This window comes from Thermobia domestica, chromosome 14 (genome assembly GCF_964235325.1).
Source record: "Thermobia domestica chromosome 14, izTheDome1.hap1.1, whole genome shotgun sequence".
Lineage (NCBI taxonomy): Eukaryota > Metazoa > Arthropoda > Insecta > Zygentoma > Lepismatidae > Thermobia > Thermobia domestica.
Window position 1 is genome coordinate 112,252,988 of NC_137467.1, and position 26,170 is coordinate 112,279,157.

The following is a 26,170-nucleotide window of genomic DNA, read 5'->3' on the forward strand; positions in this document are numbered from 1 at the left end:
TTAAATAATACTTTTGATAAAGTGGATAGTTTCAAATATCTAGGATCAATATTAACAGAGGAAAATCATATTCACGGGGAAATTAAATGTCGACTAAAAGCAGGAAATTCGTGTTACTATTCGGTTCAAAATCTCTTGTCGTCGCGAAGTCTGTCGAGGAGTTTGAAGCTTAAAATATACAAAACGATAATCATGCCTGTTGTTTTGTATGGCTGCGAAACATGGTCGCTTACTCTGAGGGAAGAACATAGGCTGAAAATATTTGATAACAAGATCCTGAGACGAATATTCGGACCCAAGAGGAACGGGAATGGCGGAAACTTCATAACGAGGAACTACATAATTTATATGGTTTACCCAACATTGTTAGGGTCGTCAAGTCTAGGAGGCTAAGGGGTGGGCGGGTCATGTAGCTAGAATGGAAGAAAGTAGAAACGCTTTCAAAGTCTTGACAGGAAGACCAATCGGAAAACGACCATTAGGAAGACCTAGGCGCAGATGGGAGGACAATATTAAGATGGATCTTTCAGAGATTCGAATACAAAGTAGAAACTGGATGCAGTTAGCTAAGGATAGAAGTCAGTGGAGAGCTTTTGTGAACGCGGCATTGAACCTCCGGGTTCCATAGGCCATAGAGTTAGTTAGTTAGTTAGAAAGATAACTGAATTTCTTTGGTTTCAGTTCCCACGTTAAAAAGACCGGCACTCAAAAACCTCTCAAATCTAGTAGCAATGAAATGTGAAATACATTATTTAGGGACCAGTTACAGACACTGCAAAAAATTAAGATTTCGAAACTCGACATCTTCTACATCAATTGAAGGAGGAAAACATGTTAGATGAAATGGCAGACCATCTACACTAAAGAAAAAAAAAGTAATGGAATCTAAGAAGATAGAGACAGGCACTTTGAACAGTATATACAGTGACTGAAGAAGAATTAACACCAGAAACAGAGCGGGAAAAACCAGTACATTCACATGAAGATGTTAGGCACAAAGAAGTATTCTGCATTTAAACTGACGGAATTAATGTTCGTCTACCTGAGTTCTATCCTGATAAACCAACTCATCAAAATTTACCAGGAAGCTGTTCCGGAACATGTCTCAAGGAAGTAGATTATCAGACTTAACAAAATAGCAATATGCACAGTATAAAGAAAGAAAGAAGGAAAAAAAAGGTTCCTTACTCAGAACCTTCCTCCAGTAACTCTATCCGTTGCATTACGCAATCCTACCTAAATGTCCAGGGACTGTTACTGCAGATGAGTCTTTGGGGGCACATTGGAGCTAATTATTAACTCAATTTATTTGATGGTGGAGGGGTAAAAAGTGTATATAAAAAATATACCAAACGTGCAAACATCAACGAACGGTTAATATTTTTACAAATGCCGACTTCCAGAAAATTTGTCGCAAAAGGGAAAGGTTTCTTTCAGTGTGTTGAATTGTGTTCACTGAATTGGAAAAAATAAACGCTCTACAGAAAAGATTCAGTAACATTTTTCGTATCTCGAATGGTTTTCACACAAACACTGAAATTGTTAAAGAAACTTCAAACTGGAAATGGTTTGTTGAAAATGGAGGCCGTTTTTCACCATGGACATCAATGGAGGTTTTTTAGAATTGTTTCTACGCTGAATCTGAACATGCATGCAAAAAACTAATTCCAAATAAGTTCCATTGATCGCCTCTTTTCCACCCTAATTTGCCTGGCTACTACTGGAAAACAGTTGAGTAAATACGTGACGTTTATTTTGATTTTCTCTTTTTACGTTTATTTCATCTTTCAGTATTGTTTACAAACAAATCTGATATAAACACATTCACACTGTTCTTTATTACGACTACGGAAATATAAATGTAAACAAGTAATAAACTAGAAAGTGAAATAATAATAACAGGTAGAAACTGATAAATCTTGACCTTAGAAACTGACTTATATTTCTTAAAATAACTTAAATACATAATGTAGTAAATAGACATAACTGACATAGTCATTGTTTAGAATGGAGCTAAAGTTGAAAATTGAACTTAGAACTGAATTGTAAACAATCTAAAAACTTCGCACACTTGAAATTTTGAGGAAAGAATATCCAATAAAATTAGAAACCAGCTATAGTGAAATCGATAATTAGTTATCAACAAATAGACAAAATATACAGAAGTATATGTAATAAAAGGAAACATGAAATATTTTAGCCGTCTTAAACAATTTTCATCACTATAAAATAATGTTAATTACCATGTTTGGAATGAATTAGGCTCAACTCTCAAAGACTGTACGTCTTGACTATCGATCTTGGGAATTTCATTGTATCAGATGTGTCCTGCAATAAGATATTACGGCTATCACGTTCCTCGCTTGCCTATTTCAGTGAATACAAGCTCTACAACGAACATAAACCCCCACAGTTGAAACAGGTTTATACTGAGAAACTCATTTAAATTTAAAAGCCTAAATAAAATATAACTCAGTTTGTTTTATCGAAAGAAGCAGAAGACAAACCTTAGTGACACAATATTATGGATGTTTAAAACAACTTATAGTTCCTAAAATTAACAAATGTTCTTTAAACTATATTAACAACGATGCACACAGATCGTAGAATTCATTAATCTTCACTTTTATGACAGGCAATCAAACTTAACATGCAATAAATCTTTTACAATTTACAATTAATTTTTAACACTTTTTAAGAAGTTCGCATTGAAAATACAGGGTGTTCGGAAAATCTCTATACACCAGCATGAGTTCGATTAAATCCTTTCTGTACTTGTTCTGCATACATGTTCATAAGATTAATCTCGCAATTACATTTTTCAAGAACATTTTACCCCGAAAATTAATACTGTACTAGCTTATGGTAACAGTAAATTCCATTATAATTTCTAATTTTTATTGAACTTAATGCTTTTTCTTCTGTGATTAGTCTTTTCTTCTATATGTAATATGAAAATACAAACACAATTGCATAAATCACTACTCTTGCACTATACAACGAAATTTATATTCAAGAAATGTTCAGTGAATTAGTGAGTTTCACGTAGTATTTGTATTTTCTACATCAAAGTACATGATACATAAAGTCATTACTAATGCTTAACTAATTTACCAATTAACAAACTTAACGCTATAATTTCCATTTATGTCAACACAGAATGGTACATTAATGTACCGCCGCTTTCAACATATTCATACAGGCTTATACCTATACATATTTGTTACATCTTTACAACATCTGGATTGCAAAATGATTTAATCAATTGTAGCTCATACTGAACTCCAAAAAATACTTACATGTTCACGCTAAACAAAATTACCATATACGACTAATGTCCAAGTATAATTTCGAGTTTGCTTCTGCGTCTAATAATTTCCAAACCGCTGCTTCTGAGTCTATAATTTTCATACCGCTTTATGTTTTGCTTCTTCTTATTTTTATTATAAACCGATAAAAACAATACCTGTGTTAAGTGGGAAGTAGTTTCAATAGGAAAATAAGTAATTTTATCATCATTTTTATTATTTATTTTTAAAAATTTAAGCAATGCACTTTCCCATTGTTTGCAATTCCACGAAGGAAAAAAAAAAAACGGAAAGTAGAAAAAGAATCTTTGTGTCAAGAAGAGAGAAAACAAACATTTTTTACGTCAAAATGTATCACTGACGTTTTGTTAAATAAGTAAGGTAATGATGTGCGAAACTATCTTCAAGCTTCTTATTTTATTTTTACAATCCGAAATGAAAGACCTTGTTCCTTTATCATAAACAGAAATCAATTACAATCGAGTAATTCAAACACATTAATAACACAAAATATGCTCACAGAACTCCATCACAAATTTCAATAACAATTTAAAGCTCATTATAATATAAAAGAAGACTCTCTCTTTCGGGAACACTTAGGAAACTCCTGAACTTCTCTTATTTTACATAATAATACATTTATATCTCTATCTCTGGTGAATTATCTACTTCTACTTAATAAACATTAGAACATGCAATTTCAATTTCAAAATTCAAGCTTGTCTTTATCTGCAAATATTATAAAAATAAATTAATAAATTGACACATTTGCTGTTGTATGAAATTAGGAAATATATTTTCATTGTCAGATTTAAGATGAAGTCAGACTTATCTTGAAATAAATTATTAAAAATAATGAAACTGTAACCAGTTAGTTATCTTAAGATAATGTAGTAATTACATTTATATTTTATCACAGACACATTTGTTATATGAGCCAAAATGGTAAGTACTATCTCTTATCTGTTAAAAATCTTTTCCCGTATTTTTTACTTAGATCTCGAACAAACTCACTTTTCAGAATCTTCAGACACCTGAAAGAAAGAGTATCCAAATTTATAATATACATCGTTAAATTTACTCAATGGAAAATACTATTCTAATTACTTGTTTAAATTACCAATTTTTGAGGTATAAAGTTTTCTTAGTTATATTGTACTGGAAAGAAAATGTGTTCTTTAAAAAAGCAGAATTAGCAAATACACATAATATCAATTTCTACCCGAAAGCAGTGCAACATTTATACGTGTAGTAAAATCTGAAAGAAAAAGAAGAAAATATGCCTATATTTCCGTTAACTTTTCAGACTTACGCTAAACGATTACAAGAATTATCGTAAACATGTCGTTTCTAGACATGCTGCTTTCGAAAGTAGAATTTTAGATGCGAAAGTTGGTAATACCTCGTAGAAAGGAACAAAGGTTTTTCGGAGTTTTGGAGAAAATACATTTGGCCAAAAGTAAACACATAAACGAATGAAACAGGAAATTAAACAATGAGGAATTTCACAGCGTACATACCACCGCGTATCATATGCGTATATCGAGAGTGGAATATCACCACAATAAGAAATAGGAGCTGTATAAATAGTAAGCCTTTGGGCAGGTCAAAAAGACGGAAAATTATATAAAGATGTGGGTAATAATCTGACTTTCATTAAGTTGGCACAGGGATGAACAGAATCTAATACATGCCATAAAATTCTTACTCAAATTAGGGAGAAAAATAAAGGTCAGCAGTAGTGTGAATTTTCAACTTTAATTTTTTCCCCACTCTACTTTCCTTTTCGATAATTAATTCTTTATAGCCATAAAGAATTAACTGCAACTTCGGTATTTTCCTTACAATTATGGTAAAAGATAGCACATCATTCAAATGTTTATTTTCCGTTTATAGCTTAATATTATCACTCACTGACTAACATCTAATTTCCTCTTATTTCTTACGAGTTATGTTACATTTCGATTATTATATTTCACTTTGCTTATTGCATAAGACAGACCGTAGGAGTAACGCTTCTGGTATCTTTCTATTCAGCCTCATCTCTCGTCCTCCTCCGAACGCTGAGATTCAATTGAACGCACAAACTGTCTACTGGTAGTAACTTTTCTTTTCTTTTTCTTTTTTTGAAAAGGAAGATTATTTTTTCCTTCTCTTAGAAGGAAAAGCATACAAAATGAGGTCATGTTAATCTACTAAGTAAATTTACTTTTAACCATAACTAATTAGAATAGGAACAAATATTGTATACAAATTTCATTAAAGGAAGAAAGTATCAGGACGTCCTTAAATAATTAAGGCTATTCCATATACTGTGACATATTTTCTTTTAATACGTCAACTTCATTAAAATTGAATGTCGTTCTGAGCTTCCAGCCATACAGTGTGTCCCAACCACTGTTCACATACATGGTTGTTTCTTACTTTTGGCTATAACCAAATTCTGTGTATGCGTCAACATAATCTTACTTTTAAAATTTGATTGTATACTTTGTGATTCGATCAGGACCTCGTGATCAATCTTCTTTTCTCTCTCTTATCTTTACTGGTAAGCGTATAAAAATTCTTAAGTATCGCATCAAGCGTTGATGAACCACACCACAAATCTGATATTAATGGAATACTAGCAAACCTGCACGTCCTGCGCAAGCGCAGGACACTATTGTTGTCTCAATGACTGAATATGATACAAAATTAAAAATATTCATGGCTAGCAAAGTAGTTTTAATAATAAGTTAATAATATCTTTAATTAAGAATTTCTCGATACTTACTCGAATTTAAGACGCTACGTCCGAACTCAGATTCGAACTTCATCTAAAGCGTTTTTCACAGTTCTTTGCACCCTTCAAAAACAAACCGCGTAACTTGATGTATCACTGCGCGCACGACTATTTGCTGATTGGCGAAGAGGAAATTGTTTCGTCTGTTTTCCGCAATATTTTTGCTGTAGCACGTGCATGTATTTCTGATACGGCGATGTGCATTACTCGTCTCACTTTCACACCATTGCCGTGATATAGGGCAAAATACCCAATACTATATAATCCCCCCTCCTTCAAGAGCAACTGAACATTGTTATTTTTCTTCAAACTGTAATTATAGATGAAATTACAATGAGCACAGGCGTGCGCAACGTGGGGATTTGTACAACCTGTTCCAGAAGATTTGTTAAAGTTTATAGCATGCGACTGCCAGGCGAACTGCGGAAACAGTTGTGTATACAAAAGAAGAGAGATAGATTGAACATCATTTTGTGGACAGAGTTGTGGAATCGGATGTGGTAATAGCACTACTTTAATTGAAGATGTAGACGAAGAAAGTGATAATGAAGCTGTCACAAAAACTAACTTCTTTGAGAAGGAAGTTAACGAAAACTGTGGACATTCAACTGTAAAACGCCACCGAGAGAAGTCAGTCTCAAAAGTACACTGGTATATTTAGAACTATCGTTTAAGTTCATTTATCATCGCAACACTTTTTACGGTGCCATATGCACTGATCAGCAGTTGAATAAGAGACAGCAGGACAGTTCCAGAAACCGCCCTGAAGATGCTCCACCAGTGCATGTGAATGAAATGCATCGCGAGGGTACTGCTTCCGTGTACTTCCTCTCTCGGTATCCGTGTCAGTACAGTGTGTGATGGGCAAGACGAAGGACCTGAGTGCATTTCACCGTGGTCAAATCGTAGGGGCCAGACGACTGGGTGGCTCGATTTCGGAAGTAGCTGCGACACTCAGATATTGAAAGGCAACTGTGTCAAGGGTGTATCGTGAGCACCTGGCTTCCGGTAAACCGTACCCACCCGGCAAACTGCCGCGGTCAGGGGCGTGTCGACGACAGGGATAGACGCCGAGTGGCCCGCATTGTAACAGCAGATAGACGGGCCACAGTGTGTCCAATCGCGGAGAGATTCAATGCAAGATAACAATGCCTGTCAGCAGCTACACAATTCGCAACCACCTGCACGAAATAGGACACAGAAACCATCGACTCACGCGAGTATCCTTTCTAACAGCACAATACAGGAAACAGCGTCTAGAATGGGCAAAGGAACACTGCCTCTGGATCGCGTAAATGTGTGAAAAGGTTGCCGGAACAATTTCACTTTGATACATGCCGATGAACCGATAAAGGTGGTCGCTAATCGCAAGAGGAAATGGATCGATCGTGACAGCAGGGAACTGTGCAGGCCGGTAGTGGTGGTATTTTCATATGGGGATGTTCACGTGGACTGAAATGGATCCCCTAACCCGTGTAACACAGTTCCTCACAGGTGAACGCTACCGCGATATTCTGGACGACCATGTCATGTCATTTGCTCGGTTGCTACATCCAGGTGGTGAGCTCATCTTGCGGCAGGACAGTGCGCCAGTGCACCGCTCTAGGATGGTTTAATAAGCACTCTTCTGACCTAGCAGCATTGTCATCGGATCCAATCCGATCCAACACATCTGGGACGCCATGGAACGACGGCTTCAGCTGTGGACCCTCTTACAACTTATCTGCAAGCTCTATGGGAGACTTTGCAGCAGATATGGATTAAAATTCCACAACAGCACTTCAGATGCCTCGTGGAGTCCATGCTGCGGCGGGTAGCCTCCCTTATCAAAGCGAAAGGTGGTGTTACACGCTATTAGGTAGGTGTCTATAATTCAACTGGTGATCAGTCTATATTGTCTTCCTTTTTATACTATAATACTTTTAAGTTTAGCAGTTTAATAGATGCGCAGAGGAATCTAAGCACAATTATAAAAGCTAGTGCGTAGAGTAAAATACTGAAAATCATGAAACAGGATATGATGGTATTTACTGTAAATCGAATACAAAATGCATCTCAAATAATTCCGATAAGTATATCTTCATTAATTTTTAATAATTAATCCCTCGTTTAAATCACCATTTTTATTTTCTCGTAAATTTATATTTTCAAGCACTTATAGATAAAACTGTAAGGTACACTGAATTTTGGTAACGCCAACGAGGAGAAAGTGATCACTTATTATATAACCTATAATATTAGAAGCGTAGTAAAGAAAGAATAGCTTTTACGTTTATTGGCGTAGGAGCCATAAAGCAAAAACTACGTGCTGGAGAAAATTTCAACATGTCGTACTGCTTATTTAAAATGGCAGAAAACCAGCAACTAGCGTTTTGGGACTGGTTTAGTATAATATCAATACATATAACATATATATAACAGGTTTCATCATTAAACAAAACAAAAAATCTTTAAGTTTGATCGATTTTTGTCGTAATTGCACTGGACTAGGGCTATTTATTCAAAAAGGCGGAAAACCCGCAACTGGATTTTTTGCAGGATAACACGTCAGTAAAACATATTTCAAAAGATTTCATATATTTTTGTTCATGTTAAATGATTCATTCGTATGTTTCTACAGAAATTGTGCGTTGTCCGATGACGTTTGAAGCTTCATTTCGCACCTCGGACATTGTACATACAGTATATAGTGACAATATATACATCGTTTTGAAGCTTATGAAATTTCCAACAACTTTTATCCAAACCCTTTTTTCATATTTCTACTCTATTAAGTTGTACGAGGCAATGAAAAGAATATGTTCCCTAATACAGATCCCAAATTTTTAATTTTCCTAAAATTATGCAAAAATGGGTACTCAGAGAAAAATGATGATAACTTGTTACATTGCCTATAATATTAGAAGTGTAATAAAGAAAGAGTGATCCTACATTAATTAGTTTAGAGGTTATGTAGCATAAACTAAGTACATGTGAGAAATCAAAGATGGCAAACTATTTGTTCAAAATGGCTGAAAACCCGCAACTGGATTTTTTGGGCATTTTTTGGAGGCTAATGAGGAAGAGATCACGAACAAATTTCAAAAGGTTCCATCTTCTTATTCCAAATGTCTAAAGTTAGACTATTTAGTCATCCATTTCCCTCACATTGTGGCATTAATTATGCTTTATGGAGGGACGCCGAGGTCAGACCCTCCTCGAAGTGATAGAAAATGAAATGAAATCTTTGAAATCCGTGAAATCTTACGTCCCACGGTTATGCCGCTTAGGCTAAAAGAGACGGTGATGATGAGAGATGAGTGAAATGGTGGAATGAAGTGGGAGGAAACGGGAGTACCCCGAGAAAACCCACGAGCACGGTGTTTGTCCACCACAAAGTCCACTTGGCGGGGGCTGGGATCGAACCCGGGACCCCAAGCACCAGAGGTGAACGCTCTACCACTGAGCCACCGCGCCCCCCAATCGAAGTGATAGAATCCATTGGCTATGGCGGATAATTAAGTAATTCGTAGAACAACTGTCCCTGCAGTTCTGAATTGTCACAGGCTTTTCTTCACATGTATACGATATAACATGTAAATAATAAATGTAGAACATAGAACAAGATAATAAATAGAAGATATATGTAATTATAACTAAGAAGTGTAAAACAATTACAAAATACAAGTTGAAGGAAACTTACAAAATACAAGTTGAAGGACAACTTTTTAAACAATCACACTGGAAAGAAAATATAGAATTTCAAAACTATTTTACATGTATGCAGGGCTTTGAAAAAAAAAAAAAAAAAAAAAAAAGCTTATTTGCAGTGCCACTATTTATCTCTTTGAACCAGAAAATTATGAATCCGTTACCAATATCTTTCGTATTCGGTTACTTGTCACCCTTTCCTCTCCTAGGAATTGTTTCAGTGTCTTTATCCCCACAGTAAATTGTTCATACGGTAATTTATAAGTATATTGTAAAATTTCTTGGGTAGAGCAATAAGATGTACTCGGGATTTGGACTTTTCCTTTCAATTTTTTATTATAAAAAGTTTATGTACACAAATTATAATAAGAAATTCCACTAATATTTAGGTAAGATTAGATAGGAGCCCGGTGACCAAGCGTCGTGGGCTTTGAGGTGAGGTACTCTCGGTGACCAAGCGTCGTGAGAGGGGTGTAGATTAGGTATATCTCTCTCGGTGACCGTGCGTCGTGAGAAGGAGGAAAGGAACCCGGTGACCAAGCGTCGTGGGTATAAGGATGAGTACCTCTCGGTGACCAAGCGTCGTGAGAGGGGTTTTAGGTCTTTCGATCAATCCGGGAAGATTGATGTTGGTCGAGGTGTGCAGGTCCTTTTTATCCTGTCTTGTCGGCTTCCTTCGTTGATTCTCGTCCTTCCGACTGTTGGCGATGGTGATCGACTCCTCTTTGGGACCGTCGTCTGTTTGTTTTTATTTATTACTGAACACCTGTAGTTCACACGTGGTTATTGCATGACGTGTAGACATGCGGAACCTTACACCCCCGGGGCGTAGAAAAAAAATAAGCCACTGGATTATTTTTTGTTTGTGCCCTCATGTGGAATCTGCATATTGGGCACAGTATACACTGTAAATGCACTATAACACTGAAACACAAAGTAAAGTTAAAAAAACACTGGTCACTGATATCACTGTTTGAGACACTAAAGTTTAAAATGAAAGTTGAAGTTGGAGCACTGACAGTTTGTCCTTTTAATCTAAGCAGGATCCGTATATTACGTCATCTCCCTCAAAGGAGAGGCTGTCGAAGCTCTGGTGAGTACAGTTAATAGTTATAACTACGTCACTGATGGTAATGTCCGTAGTATATGTTATGAAGTTCGCACGTCATATGGTGCTATTATATAAAAAGTTTCTAATATTGGTCTAGTTCTAGCTAATACCAGAACACACTTAGAGAACGGTTAAATTCAGTACTTTGATAAATGTAGTCACGCTGGAAAAAAGGTTGGCAATCAAAAGTTCTGATTTTCTGAACACTGTACATGTAGGTCAATATGTTAGTGACAGTTATATGATACGCAGCAGGGAAGCGAAGATAAAAAAAAAATGTTGTAGCTGGCCTTGTGAAGTCCGTTCGCTCGAAGTCGAAAGAAAATGCTGGCTTGCAATTTTGTTCACTGAAGGAAATTGTATGTATGGTTGCTTGTTTATATGACAGAATGCAGGTTGGTTAGGATTTATAAGAGTGAAGAAAGAAAAAAAAAAAAAAAAAAGACAAGGGATCGCTTGCAATTTGAATACTAAGGTAGGTACTAGATTTGGTCACTTCAAATAGTTAGCTGTAACATATGGTGTATCGTGTTTTCTTCTATTCCATGTGTTATTTCTTGTATCTTTTTTTTTTTTTGTTTGTTTTGTTTTTGTTTTTTTGTCTGCCGCTGAAACATGAAGAGTGCGCTTCGCATGTCGCTCGTTTATATCTGCTGAGACGATGGTATCTTCTTTTTTTGTCTTCTTTCTGTTCGGTTCGTCATCTTATCCGCTGCGTTCTTCATTTTCCTCGTGTGGTATGTGTTCCTCGCCATCATGGTAAAATTTGATTCTATCGATGGAGATATTCTGTTCTTTATCCCTGAAATTATTGGGCATGCGAACTCGATAGAGATTATTGTTTAGTTTTGAGATTATTGTAGCCGGTCCACAGTATCTATCGGTCCATTGTGATGACTCTCCAATTCTTCGAAAGGGAAAGTAAATGAGTACTTTATCTCCAGTGTGAAAAGTTCGTTGTTTATGTCTTTTATCAAAATACTTCTTTTGTTGTTCGTGAGCCTTCAGTAAGTTATGCCGTGTCTTTTCTCGAAGTTTTACGAGTTGGTGTCGTTCAAGCTGTAGCTGAGGGATAATCTGTAGTTTGCAATCGCTGATTGTCCTGGGTTCGTATCCAAACATGAGAAAGAAGCTGGATTTCTTCGTTCCTAATTGAGCGAAACTATTTAAACCAAAAGTAATATGAGGTAATAACTTAGGCCATGTTTCGTGATTTTGTTGGACGAAAAATTTTAAGGAATTCTGCAGTGTTTTGTTCATGACTTCGACTAATCCTATGTCTTGATGGTTGAAAGCAGGGCAGAACTTAAATTCAAAGTTATATATCTCTGCTAGTTTTTGAAGTTTCTTCGCTCTGTGCACAGGATGTCTGTCCAGATGAAGGAAACGAAAGGCGCCGAATTTCATAATTATTTCTTCCAATAAGAACTGTTCAATTGTGTCTGCCGTAATTCCATTAACAGCCTTTGTCAATATATAACGTGTACTTGTTTCGATGGCGACTAAAACATTTTGATTTCCCTCCTTCGTACGGATAGGGACCTAAGCCGTCAAACATCCATTTTTCTCCTATATGGCCTATCGGATGGTGCAGAAGTTCACCTTGTTTTCTGGGTAGTTTTTTCAAGAGTTGGCACTCCCTACAGTTCTTGATTCTGAATGCCAAGTATGATTACATGTTTGGCATGTAGTATTTGTTAAGGACAGTTTTATATGTCTTTGAAAACCCAAAATGGGGAGCTGACGGGTCTTTATGAATAGACTCGAACCAATGTCCTGCCAAGCTTTTCGGGATGTACAAAAGATGAAGTAGCCCAAGTTCTGGATGTTTTTGTGTACGATACAATATGTTGTCTTTTAATCGAAAATATTTGGCTGCCCTCGTGGTGGAACTTTTTGCTGGATCTCCCCCTTCTAAAACTTATAATATCAGCGTATGCGTCATCCTTACGCTGCTCTTCTCTTAAGTTCTTCAAAGATCCTGAGTATTCTATTTGGAGAATAGGTTCCTCTAGAGAATTGGATCTGTATGCATGTAGATCTTCGATTGCCTGATGTGGGTCTATGGGTTCTGAAGTATCACTGCTATTCTGCTCTAAGCGACTGATGATATCAGCCGGATGTTTCTTTCCTTCGATGTGGCAGATATCGAAATTATAGTCAGCTAAGAAAAGTCTATAGCGAGTGTATTTTCCTTCTCTTTCCGGGTGAGTTAGACATTTTGCGTCTGTAAACAATTTAAATTTACGATTGAGTAAGAAATATCTAAATTTGCGTAAAGCATATGTAATAGCGTATAGTTCTTTTTGCCAGACTGAGCACTTGATCTCAGTTTTTGTGAGACGTCTGCTACAATAGGAAACGATTCTTTCTTCGTTAGTTTTCGGGTCATAACAGGCTAATAGCCCTCCGATCTGGTGAGAGGATGCGTCTGTGTACAGCTTTATCTCTAGCTTTTCGTCGAAATGATAGAGAGAAGAAGCTTTCAAAATGTCTTCTTTCAACTTCTCAAATAATTCGTCGTGTTTTTCTGTCCATTTAAATTTGGCATTTTTAGTAAGAAGTTGTTGGAAAGGTTCTATCTTGGTCGTGAAGTCCTTGATATGACTTCGTAAATAAAAACAGAGGCCAATAAAGCTCTTAAGTATGCGTTTGGTAGTCGGCTTTTTAAAATTCTTGATCTTCTTTGCTATTTTTGGTGAGATGCTTATCTTCTCTCCGCATACAAGAAATCCTAGTACTGGGAGTTCTCTATATAACAGGTGCGTCTTCTTGGGGTTGGCTCGGAAGTCGTGTTTCCTTAATTTTTGGAATAAAAGTTCCAAATCTGAGAGTTGTTGTTCCCACGTATAAGAACCTATGACGATGTCATCTGCAAAATTGCTTATGCCTTTTGGTAAGCCGTCTAATAGCATTTACTATGGTTAAAGATTGGGAAGAGGAACAATGACCCATTACGCATCTAAGGAATTTATAACTTTTGCGTGTATGATTTACCTTGAAAGTCATGTATTTAGTGCTTTTTGGATGCAATTTTATCTGGAAGTACGACTGCGAAATGTCCAAGGTTGAAATTAGGTTTTTCCCTTTTAAAACCTGTAAAACGTCCTCTGTTTTTTGAAACGGTATGCTTAGGTATTTTGTATAACTATTACATGCCTGGAGATTGAACACAAGCCTGAAATCTGAACTGTTTGGCTTTTTGATCGCAATTAAAGGCGAGGAGAAATTACTAGTCTGTGTCTCCGTTATGATTTTAGCATCTAGCAGCTGTTGTATCTGCTTATCACTTTGATCCCTTATCCCTAATGGAATTGGTGGGGAACGGTGATGAAATGACGCACTTTTATCTCTACGAATTTTGTGTTCATATCCTCTAAAATAGCCTATATCCTCTCGGCTGTATGAAAACACATCTCTGTATTTGTACAATAAGTTGGTTACAGCTATTCGTTGGTATTCCGGTAAATCCGGATTTATATCAAAAAGGTTAATGTTAAAAGTTTTAGCAGTTAGCCTTAATCTTTCCTTTATCTCTTCTTGAGTACGAAATTGGTGCGTTTTCTTTTCGTCTTCTTCTATAGTAAATGAAAATTCTTCCACACCCTCCTCTGTATACGCCACTGGTGTACCTTTATTTAGCGTTATTATTCGTGCCGTGGGATTGGAAATTAGTAACGTAAGGTCGTTACTCGGTACTCTCATGATCATTGTATGTAAGCCGTATCGGTCTAATAATGATTGTAGTGGAGTAATATACAATGCAGCGTCATGAATTGTTTCTCTTTGAATCGATACAGGGAAGTAGAAATGTGATTTCGCCGGAATCGTAACTTTACTTGCTGTGATGACGTTTGCATTCCTTTGCAAGTGCAAAGAGTGAGTAGTGTCTCGTGACATTTCTTCCGATTCTTGTTTTTCCATTGGAAACATAGGTTTCCTAGGTTTTCTGTATAATGATATGGATTTGTTCTCCAAGTCTATTTGAGAGAAAAGTCTTGTGAGAATGTCATTCCCTAAAATCGGATTAAAGTCAGCATCCATGATGCGGAAATAATGTGAGAAGGTGGTGTTGCCAATTTTAAATTTAATTAAAGCTATTTCTTTAAAGTTAGAACTTTGTTGGCAATGCCCTTGATACGAGTTTGAAATGGTATTAACGTACATTTTGGGGGTACGTCCCGTCTTGACCATAGACTAAGACTAGAACCCGTATCTATTATAGCTGGTAGACTGTTTGTATTTACATTAATATTGAGTAACAGTTTATTATTTTCTATTCCCAGCTTAACATGTTCTCGATGTTTATTATTGGTCGTCTGGGTGAAAAAATTGGCGTCCGTGTCCTTAAAAGTTTCCGCTGTCGCCTGCTCTTCTTGATTGCCATCACATTTTAATTGTAGTGGTGTCTGTGTGGCCCGCGCCGACTTTTCTGAAACGGCCCGCGAGGCTTGACTTTGGCCTGTGAGCCCATCTATACGTTTCCCTGGTTGGAATTTTTTTGATTATTCCAACACGTGGATGCTCCGTGGTTCTTTTTATAACAAATTGAGCAGACTGATATTTTGTCGCTTTTTACAAAATTGTTCTTTTTTCTACCACCGTTACTTCCTTTATTGGTATTCTTCGCATCCGCTTTGTGTCCGTTTGCTTTACGATTTTTTCCTCCGTTGTTGCGCCTATAATTGGTCTTCATGGCATTCTGTGCCACCATTAATGATAACTCAGCCATTTGATTAGCTAATTTGGTGAGGTCCGTATGAGGAGGTTGTGAGGGTGCGGATTTTGACTTTGGTGGGGGTGCGGATTCGAAACTTCAGGTGGAGAGGAAGTTGACTGTGGAGGGGAAATATTCTGTAATGGAGGTGCGGAAGGCAACAATTGGGAAGTTGGCTGTTGCATATAGGTTGGTAAGTATGAACTAGAATTCGTTTGGTTATAATGGTCGTACAAAGGGAGTGATGAGGGGCGGTTAGGTTGGCCGATTAAAGGATGAATTGCCTGTGACAATTCTACATAATTCCTCTTCTGCATGAGATCCTAAGCTTTTTCCAGTTCGTGGAGTCGATCCTGCAGCCGTTGGATTGTTGGAAAGGATTCTAACGCTATCTTTTGCAGCAAATTTCTTTGTAGTCCTAACGAAAGAAAATGAATTTTCTGTTCCTCTGAAGCCTCTGGCATCAGCTGTCTGATAGCCCTCAATTTCCTTAAGAAATATGAATCGACCGATTCATTTTCATTTTGTTGAATTTGGAAAATTTCTAATTCCGCCTTATACGCTGGTAAGTTTGGGCGGGACAGAGAAATTAATTTGGTTTTTAGTTGCTCGTAATTTACTTGTGTCGAATTGATTCAGATTTTGCAATTGTAAGACATAGTCGAGAGTTACGTCCTGTAGATACATAGGAAGAACGTCTTTCTTCTTTTCGGGGGTCCAAGCCTGAAGTAAAGCCAAATGATCAAACAGCATGAAAAATCGATCAGGATCGTCTGTACTGTGACCAGAATATCTAGTTAAGTGAGGAATATTAAGAGGTATACGGGAGCCTGTTTCTGCCATATTGTTATCGCCTTCTTTATATGTATTTTTCCCAGATCTAGTTGTCGGCATAAATACCTGCCAGCCTGTAACGAATCAATCTACCGTTAAGAGTAATGAGAGTATTTATAACAATACGGATACTATCTTTTATATGATCCTGCTTTTGGTAACACTTACACTGTATTCTTTAAAAAGTTTCTAAGTCTGTTATCGTTAATAAAGAGAGCGTCCCGTAGAAAAGTCCTTTTAGTGTCTGTAAATAGACGCCGACGCATCTACCATGTAAAATTTCTTGGGTAGAGCAATAAGATGTACTCGGGATTTGGACTTTTCCCTTCACCTTTTTATTATAAAAAGTTTATGTACACAAATTATAATAAGAAATTCCACTAATATTTAGGTAAGATTAGATAGGAGCCCGGTAGGGATGCATTCGAGTCGAGTCGAGTCGAGATTTAAGTCTGTCTCGACTCGTCTCGAGAAAATGTTGTCTCGACTCGTGTATCGACTCGAAAATATGTTTCTGTCTCGACTCGTGTCTCGACTCGACAGTCTCTGTCTCGACTCGACTCGAATTCGAGTCGAGACGGCTCGAAATTCGAGTCGAGACAAAATGTACGAGTTAAAATATACGCACACATCAGCCAAACCATCCTGACTACCTACCTAATTGTCAGTATGTCGACTTTTGGCATGGATAAAAACGGCGACACGTCTTGGCATACACGCAATGATCCTTGATAGGTCGCTGGAGAGAGCTGGCACCACATGTGCTCACTCAGTCACCTAATTCCCGTAAATTCCGGAAAGGGGGGCGATGTGTTCTGACGTCACGTTCAATCACATCCCACAAGGGACATCACTCAAATGTCCGGCTCCAATTTCAATGAAACTTTTTTTGCTGATAGAAGGCATGTATGCATCATTACTTGTGATGACAAATTTTTGCCATGGTCCATGTTTTCTATTTTTTTTAATAACTTTTAAGAGTTGTGATGTGGTTATTAGAGATTACCACAGAAGTGCCTTACTACTCTTTGTAAACGGAGCGTTAATGAAGAAAAGTGAAGAAAAACCATGTGGATACATATAAGTCCTGGGGGGAAGTCGTATGGTAGATATGACCTTGATGGCAGCCATCTTGAAATCCGCCATTTTGAATTAAGGTCAAGTTTTCAAAATGGGAATAGGGTAATATGATACATAATTTCGGGCTAGAATTTAATTAAAAAAATAATGGTGAGATTAGTTTTAAGATACACCCATTTGGGGGAAAGTTACAGGCATATTAATTGTTTTTACTTACTGTGTGCGTAAGACCCTTCTTACTTTCGTCTCAAGACCTGTAAATCGATCGCAACGTCAGAGCCCGGTTTCGCACTAGTGTTTAGAAATCTTTAAACTCACTTGAGGCAATATTTGTGGATTATTGTATTGTATTTTGCCTTTAATTAAATTTGAACCCACTTCATGATCTTGTGTAAAGTATCACTAAAAGAGAATTTCTGTTTTTATGGAGAACGTAAGCACAGCAATTATAAAAGGTGAGTAAGGTGCGTATGTATTTATAAGAAACTTTATTTTACGAGTCTTTTGTGATTTCGCCAACCTATTCTTTAGTTGTTGTTTTTTTTTTTTCAAAATAATCATATCTCATAAATAAAAGAGCTATTATAAAATCTCTTACCACTATTCTTTAATACTTATAAAATTTTATTTATTGTAAAAGCACTGGAGAGATATTTCTTATCGCCCACTAAAATTATGGTGGAGCTCCTTCGTGGCTAACGGTTAGCATACTTGCCTTTGGCGTGGGAAACCTGGGCTTGATTCCCGGTGGGAGTTCATGAGGTTCGGATTCCACGTTAATCAGTAGGTCCACGTCTCACATAGCCTCGCTGCTGAACGGAACGTTAAACTCAGAATCAATTCAACTCAAAATTATGGTTTTGACTTTATTATTATGTCATTAGTTTAAACGCCCAACTGCCCAGTAATTATAAACATTGACTACATTATAAAATTGTAATTTGTGACGACTAAAATATCAGAAATTAAAGATTATTCTTTGGGTTTTGGAACATTCTGAAAAACGTGAAAAACTGGTACTGCACCGATACAACACACCTTTTGGATTTGTCATTGTGTAAAGTGAAACAAACTAAAGAAGAATTACAACTTTATGAAATTGTATTAGGACTTATTATTTAGAAATAAACACCAAATAAGTGTAATAGTTCATATCCGTATCAAATACCAAGTTTATGATGAATCAACTACACAAAGTAGGATCCAAAAACGCTCATTGCAATTTGTTCCATCCTTCAGTCGAACCAGGAACTGAAACATAAAGAGTGACATTTTCTTTTTAAAGATACTTTGTCCAGCTAAGTATTGTGAAGGTTTATGTCAGTAGAAGGAATTGCATTCCATTATACAAGCGCAATTTCACAACTTTATGTACACATTACTAAATATCGAACACCCTTGTCCATATGATTAGCGTACGCGTCTTTGGTGCGGGAGACCTAGGTTCGATTTCCGATGGGAACTCCTGTGGTTCTGAACCCACGTTAATTTGTAAGTTCACGTCTCATATAGCCTTGATGCTGAAAGGGACACTAAACTCTAATCTAATACTAAATACAAATATTTAAAGAAAAATGATGACGCACCAAGATGACGTGAATTTGGCTATCAAATCCATTTTGTGTTTTCAGTTATTTTCTAGTAGTATTTTTTCTAGGCATCCTTTCAAAAGACAGTGATGCAAATTTCGTAACTGCGAATTCCTGTTAGAAGCCATGAAATTATCCGATTAGATGCAAAATTTCCCGTCCACTAAAATAGATAACCGTAAATTTACAATATTTAACAATAAATAATTTTGAAAGATATCGCTTTCGAGGGAAAAAATGAAGTGAAATCTTTGAGTTTTACGTCCCACGGCTATGCCGGTTAGGCTAAAGGAGAGGGGTGATGATGAGAAATTAGTGAAATCGTGGAATGAAGAAAGTGGGAGGAACGGAAGAACCCCGAGGAAACCCACGCACACGGTGTTTGTCCACCACAAAGTTCACTTGGTACGAGCTGGGATCGAACCAGGGTCCCCAAGCACCAGAGGTGAACGATCTACCACTGAGCCACCGCGGCCCCGCTTTAGAGGGGCCATGACATATAGTTGAACTCATTCTCGTAGTATGAAAGGCATTATTTATAATTGTGCATGATAGGATCACAAACAAAATTTAAAAATATTATGTGCACTTTCTTTTAACAAACATTATATTGTCTTTTATGGTGTGGAAGGGAATGTTATGTTCGAAAAAAAAGTCCTTAACACGATTCTTGTTGCTACACACTGCATGTTTCTAGCCACAGAAAAGATGCAGCGATAGGTAGGCTATTTTTCAATTGCTTTACATTAGCTTGATGTTTCAAGTCTTTTGTGTGTTTCTGAAGTTCACTTTTACCACAAAAGAGCTCAATATTAACATGTCTTACATAGCTTTGGTTCGATTCTCAACACGGACTGCAACTACCCGTTAAATTGTGCATCCGAAAGGCACTCTTTGTTAAACCTCCCTTATCACCGCTTATCTTAATAATATATATAACTTCACCTCGAAGCAAATGTTGCATTTCTCTCTTTCATCCTAACACAAAACAAAACTAACCACAGCTGTGACACGAAGGAGCTATTTCAAAAAGAAACAAGCTGTACTTCATAGAGATGTGTACCAAATGATAGAAGTATAAAGTATTGCTTTCTTTCCTGTTTATTGATATCAGTTGGTGTTCTTAATGAGTTTACTCATTAGTTTAGAAAGAGTATATATGGAATTTGGACATATGTTGTACGTATTCTCCTGAGAAATTGATGAGACCAGAAAAATTATAAGGACAGATGGAATAGGTTTAAGCGCATCTACGTGACTTTATCAAATATTTATTCTCCATAATGGTACCACGCGGAAAACTTGGTATAGGCCTACTTTTATCTTTGCCTCCCTCTGTTAGCTGTTTTGTATCATATATATCGGATGGTTTTGATATTTCTTCTGATCATTAAAACAACAATGGTACCTGTGTGCGTGCAGAAATGCAAAAGCACAAGGTAACTTCCTATTTGTTTTGGAAACAACAAACCCATTTCACGTGTGAGAGAGAAATTGAGCACAGCGAGATCGGGTGTTTACTCACGGTCAGTTCGCAGCAGGAGTCCATGGTAAAAATTTGGCTATCTCGAAAACACTCGCAAAACCTTACAAATTCAAAAGACTGCGCTTCAAAGAAAGTTTAGACACAGATGTTTCAATTTTCTTTTAGCATCGTTCTTCAGCAAAAGAGTCGGTTCATTGTATTCGAAAAAGAGAAGGGAGAAAGGGTGAATTTATATTTTATGTGGGGGGTAACGTTGTAAGTAGTATAAACAATACATACCGCTTCCGACTCTGTACGCATACACTAGCCGCGGAGTTCACACACACACACAGAATCAGAGTCCTCACACACCAAGGGTGAGAGCTGTGCCACTGAGTCACAGCGGCCACGGGGCTAGGTCGAGTCCACTTTACGTTCATAGTTTCTTAGTACATAAATGTTACGATTATGAAATAGATTTTCCTTAATGAGCTGCATAAAAACAAAAGCTTTCGAAATGCATTAAACAATTAGCTCGATTTGAGTGTGAACTTAAAGTTATATCAGAGTGTAAATACGGATACGCACCAAAGCTCGAAAACTTAATACACTATTTCTCCTATATAGTCAGCATGTATCAAGCAATCATTCAGCTTTCATTTGAGAGGATGGAAATCGAAGGCCCCTGAACAACTATGTTACTAATGTGCGGAATGTATTTATCTTACAGTGAACTGCTTTGATGCCAAGTGGCCTAACTCCAAAATTGAAATTTTTCAGGAGTGAAAGTTGAAGTTCAATATCTCATGAACAATCCATATTTCTTTTATGTTGGGAACAAAAACCATAACTACTGTATGTAGTTCATTGTTTTATAACTTAGTGTTTACAAAAATCCTTTAAAAAAATACCTATTCATAGAAATGGATGGTACTTATCTGTACTAGTTCTTGGCATCCAAGCAGTCCATTTATTGTAATACTAGCTTAATATACCCATTCTTCGCATGGGGGCTGTATTTGGAAGTCAACACCTGTGGAAGTATCACCATTCATTTCAGTGACCGCGAAAACTAAGGATTTGATACTAGTATCAATCAATATGGGCTATTTATACATGTCTCGGTATTCCTCACCCGCTGACACCCGGCCCGCATACAGTAGTAGCTGAATTTGCTAGTCATCGCTGATGGAAGTGTCACCATTGATCTCAGCGACCGTGAAAACTATGGATTTGACACTAATGTCGATCAATTTGGATTACTTTTACTACATGTCTCGCTAAATGCCCCCCTGAGACCCCCTGGTTCCAATTTTGACAAAAACGCTTCGCCTTAGACTGGGACCTGGACCAAGGTATCCGTGACCAAAATTTGGTAACTCTCGGTCAACTTGTCTGGTCCCCAGGTCGGTCCCAGTAAACGTCCCCCCCGAGACCCCCCTGGTTCGAAATTAAAAAAAAAACCGCTTCGTCTTGATCTGGGGCCTGGACTAAGGTACCCGTGACCAAATTTTGGGAACTCTCGGTCCACTCGTCTGGTCCCCAGGTCGCACAGACAGACGGACAAACACACAAACAAACTCTTTATTTTATTTATATTAGATAAGATATACTATGTAAAATAGTGTCGTATCATAATATGTGATGTACAACAAATGTTACATTATATATTATCCGTAGCTCGTGATATGCTGCAACATATTAAAGCCTCAGAATAGTTGGGCAAGCGAATAATCCAGAAGTTACGTAACCCTATTGCGTTCATGGGAACGAAAACACAATAATTACAACTATGCTAAATTACTATAGACTACCAACTGCTCATTCAGAGAATTTATGAAGTTCACTCTATCGCAATAGTTTTATACAAACTAGATTTAGACTACGGATAATAGTTTTATACAAACTAGATAATCAATTATTATTATTATTATCATTATATTTACAGTACAACCAAATACAACGACATTAACTATTAGCTCTAATTAACTGAATCGAGCTGAAAATTAAATCTTGATCTTTAAAGATTAACTATTAATTTTATGCGTTCTGTACCTTTCTAAAGGAATAAAAGCTGGAATTGGTTTCAAGGCTGTTTCTGAGTGAATACTTTCTTCAAAATAATATTAAAAATTATAGAAAGATTTTCGAGACATTCGAGTCGAGTCGAGATTTTTAAGAGCCGTCTCGACTCGACTCGTGTCTCGACTCGAAAATTCGAGTCGAGAAATACGTTTGTCTCGACTCGTCTCGAATTTTACAAAGTGTGTCTCGACTCGAATCTCGACTCGAATTCGAGTCGAGTCGAGTCGAGATTCGAGACATGTCTCGACTCGAGCGCATCCCTAGAGCCCGGTGACCAAGCGTCGTGAGAGGGGTGTAGATTAGGTATCTCTCTCTCGGTGACAGTGCGTCGTGAGAAAGAGGAAAGGAACCCTTTGACCAAGCGTCGTGGGTATAAGGATGGGTACCTCTCGGTGACCAAGCGTCGTGAGAGGGGTTTTAGGTGTTTCGATCAATCCGGGAAGATTGATGTTGGTCGAGGTGTGCAGGTCCTTTTTATCCTGTCTTGTCGGCTTCTTTCGTTGATTCTCGTCCTTCCGACTGTTGGCGATGGTGATCGACTCCTCTTTGGGACCGTCGTCTGTTTGTTTTTATTTATTACTAACACATGTAGTTCACACATGGTTATTGCATGACGTGTAGACATGCGGAACCTTACAATATTTATGAACGTCGCGATGGGGGAATTTTGTACTATTCACGATAAGGTTTTGGATGTTGCAAAGTTCATAAATCTAACCCCGTTGTCATTACTTTCCTTATGTAGACTTTCGTTCCCTATAATTGGTTTGAAAATATCCTCTCGTCCTACATTCTCATTGAAATCCCGTAACAAACTTCTCATACAGTATTGCGGGAGTTGGTCAAATATTCGTTCTACTCCTTCGTATAAACTGTCTTCTGTATCGTCATCCTTATCTTCTGTTGGAGCATGTACATTTAAAACAATATCATCACACCACCGACCTTAAGAGTAATAAAAGGAAGTCTATCATTAACAAATTCAACCCACTTAAGGTGGATCACCACCCGGAAGTCAGTACATATTTTAGCACATTCCCTTAACTACTGAGCAATCAAACATTACATATTATAAATATTGTACTATAAGACAAAGTTTTGTTTCAGTTACAACACAAGACACTTATTCATTAGGTTGTGTCTTCTGATATTGAAAAAGGTAACAAATAAAAGAAAATATTTGATTCGTTTTACAATGAGCACACAAGATGGCACTTGCTGTTAATTTTACTAGAGGTGCTCAATTTTATGAAATGTTTATTTGAATGTGTACAGTATTTTAAAGTAACGATCTTATTACGAAATAGATATATTGTTTGATCGTTTTTCGTGTTATGTTTCATATTTTATTTAAATATTAATTTACATTTAAAGAAATAGATTTTGAGAAGAAACTTGCGCAGAAAGCCACAATGCATTGTTGCCAAATTTGTACGTTTAATTCCTGGATTCTAGCCTTGCAGTTCGAAAAGCGGAACTTAGCTGTGAACTGCGGTAAGGATCGAAAACTAATTTCTTCAGTAAATATCCAAGCAGAATTTCATGATTAGCTCCTTTATTCCTACTGGCACCAGTAAACACTCGACACTACTTCTCAACGGCGCACTATTCAAGCAGTGTAATCGCTGATATTATTCGTTTGGGAACGAAAAATTCCTTTCCTAATTGGTGATTTTTATTTCTTTAACCGTAAAAGAACGTAAAATTTTCGGACGTCACAGCTCCATTTCCTTCCCACCTAACTTCCTGAACTCCTACTAGGCCTATCCTGTATTTCTCTAACTTACTCGTATTGGACTTTAACGCACCCGCCCTATAAAGACTTCTAATATTCCATGTTCCAAATCTCATGTCCATTTTCTTTTGCTAAGGTAGTGCCAAGTTGTTAGTCCTGGTGCGAGGCTTCTGTGAATGTTTCTGAACTAGTGTCTTTTTTACAGTATGAGATTGTTAGCCTCACGCCAAACCCCCAAGATGGATGACTCCTTGTCGTCTGTCCGCGACTACTTTTTCAGTATATTCGCAGTTAACCTCTATATCTAGAGGCCTTCTCCTCGATCCATAACCTGAGGACGTGCCATGCCGTGGTGACAGGAACCCACATTAACTAAAATATATAAACAGAAAAAAAGTAGGAGACAGGAAGATGGGTACTGAAAAGTTGAAAGAAGAAGAAATCGCTTAATATGAGAATTTGAAGAGAAATATTCAAACATGGTAGGCATTAACGAGCAGTAGGAACATATTACACTTTGCATTCATTAGGCTCCAGAAGAAGCATTGGGGTGTACGGAATAGAAAACGGCTAAGAAAATATGAGTTACGTAATAGACGTTAACACAAAATAAGGAAAAGGAAGCGCGAAAATGAGATAATACAAAGAAAAGCAGGAAGATGCACAGAGAGAAATAACGAATTAAGAAGGGAAGTAGAGAGAGAGGTGAATTTTACAAAAGAAAAATAAGAGGATGAAATAGAAAGAGCTGAAAAATATGAAGAAATGTACAAGGAGGTAAAATGAAAGCAAATTCGAAGGAAATAAGGAGATATTACAATGACAGTAGAAAATAAGGATGGGGAGATAGCGACTGGAACGAAGACCTAGGAAGATGAAAGTAATATATTGAGAACTTGTATCAGAGTAAGAATAGACTTGTAACTTAGATATAAATACAATAAGCAAGAACGATAAAGGGTTTACTCTACTTCAGGACACGTTTTAAAAAGCTATATCTGAGATGAAGAATGGAAAAGCATCCGAGATAGATAATATATAAAACCATATTTATTAATGTGAGGGAAAAGGGCAAAAAAGAACTGTTCCGACTCTATAATGAAATAGTGAAATGGAAGACAGGTCAAAAGATCTCTTGCAAACCACAATGATACCGTTGATTGAAGATCGAACCTATAGAAATGTGAAGACTTATCGAGCTATTAGTCTCTTATCGTATGCAGTAAGAATTATGCCTCGAATACTAATCAGAAAGGTGTATGTGAAAATGAATGAGAAAGCTAAAGAATAATTTGGCTCAGGAAGGGTAAGGGTACAAGAGATGCTATCGGCTTGTTATGAGTAATCAGAAAGTTGTGCAGAAGAAAAAGGAAGGCGTATGGTTCGTTGATCAATCTGGAAGAACTTTTCGACCGATTAAACTGGTAGTTGTTATAGGAGTTCAAAAGAAGGTGGAATTGGAAGGAAGCATCGAAGACTTATACGACACTTTCATATAAACCTATATGTAAATGTTAGAAAAGGAGAAGAAATGATAGGTGAGAATGTAATTCCTGAGGGAGTTCGAGAGAAATGTTACCTATCAGAAGAGATATTAAAAATGATCCTGCATAAAGAATGTAGTGTTTTGCTACAACATAAATTATATGGCGCTGGCTGAGAAATCTGAAAATGTTGGAAGACGCAAGGTAAAAATGGATGAAATTAAATGTTAGAAAGACAAAAGCGAAGTGATTGGAAAAATTCGGTCAGTATTAAGTAGGAGGGGAGAAAC

The 26,170-nt window shown here is 37.0% G+C and overlaps 1 protein-coding gene across 4 annotated transcripts in view; it reads right to left on the reverse strand.

Moving 5' to 3' along the window:
• Positions 1–1,685: 1,685 nt before the first annotated feature.
• LOC145670289 (xylosyl- and glucuronyltransferase LARGE1-like) overlaps positions 1,686–26,170 on the reverse strand; it is a 290,539-nt gene continuing 266,054 nt past the window's right edge. For 2 of the 4 annotated variants that reach the window (XM_081738740.1, XM_081738741.1), the window contains exon 15: positions 1,690–4,342. In XM_081738740.1, the coding sequence (XP_081594866.1) occupies positions 4,261–4,342 (82 nt within the window). In that variant the 3' untranslated portion in view covers positions 1,690–4,260. Of the gene's footprint in view, positions 4,343–26,170 lie in introns of all 4 variants that reach the window. The other 2 variants (XM_081738744.1, XM_081738742.1) reach the window with 2 other exon arrangements.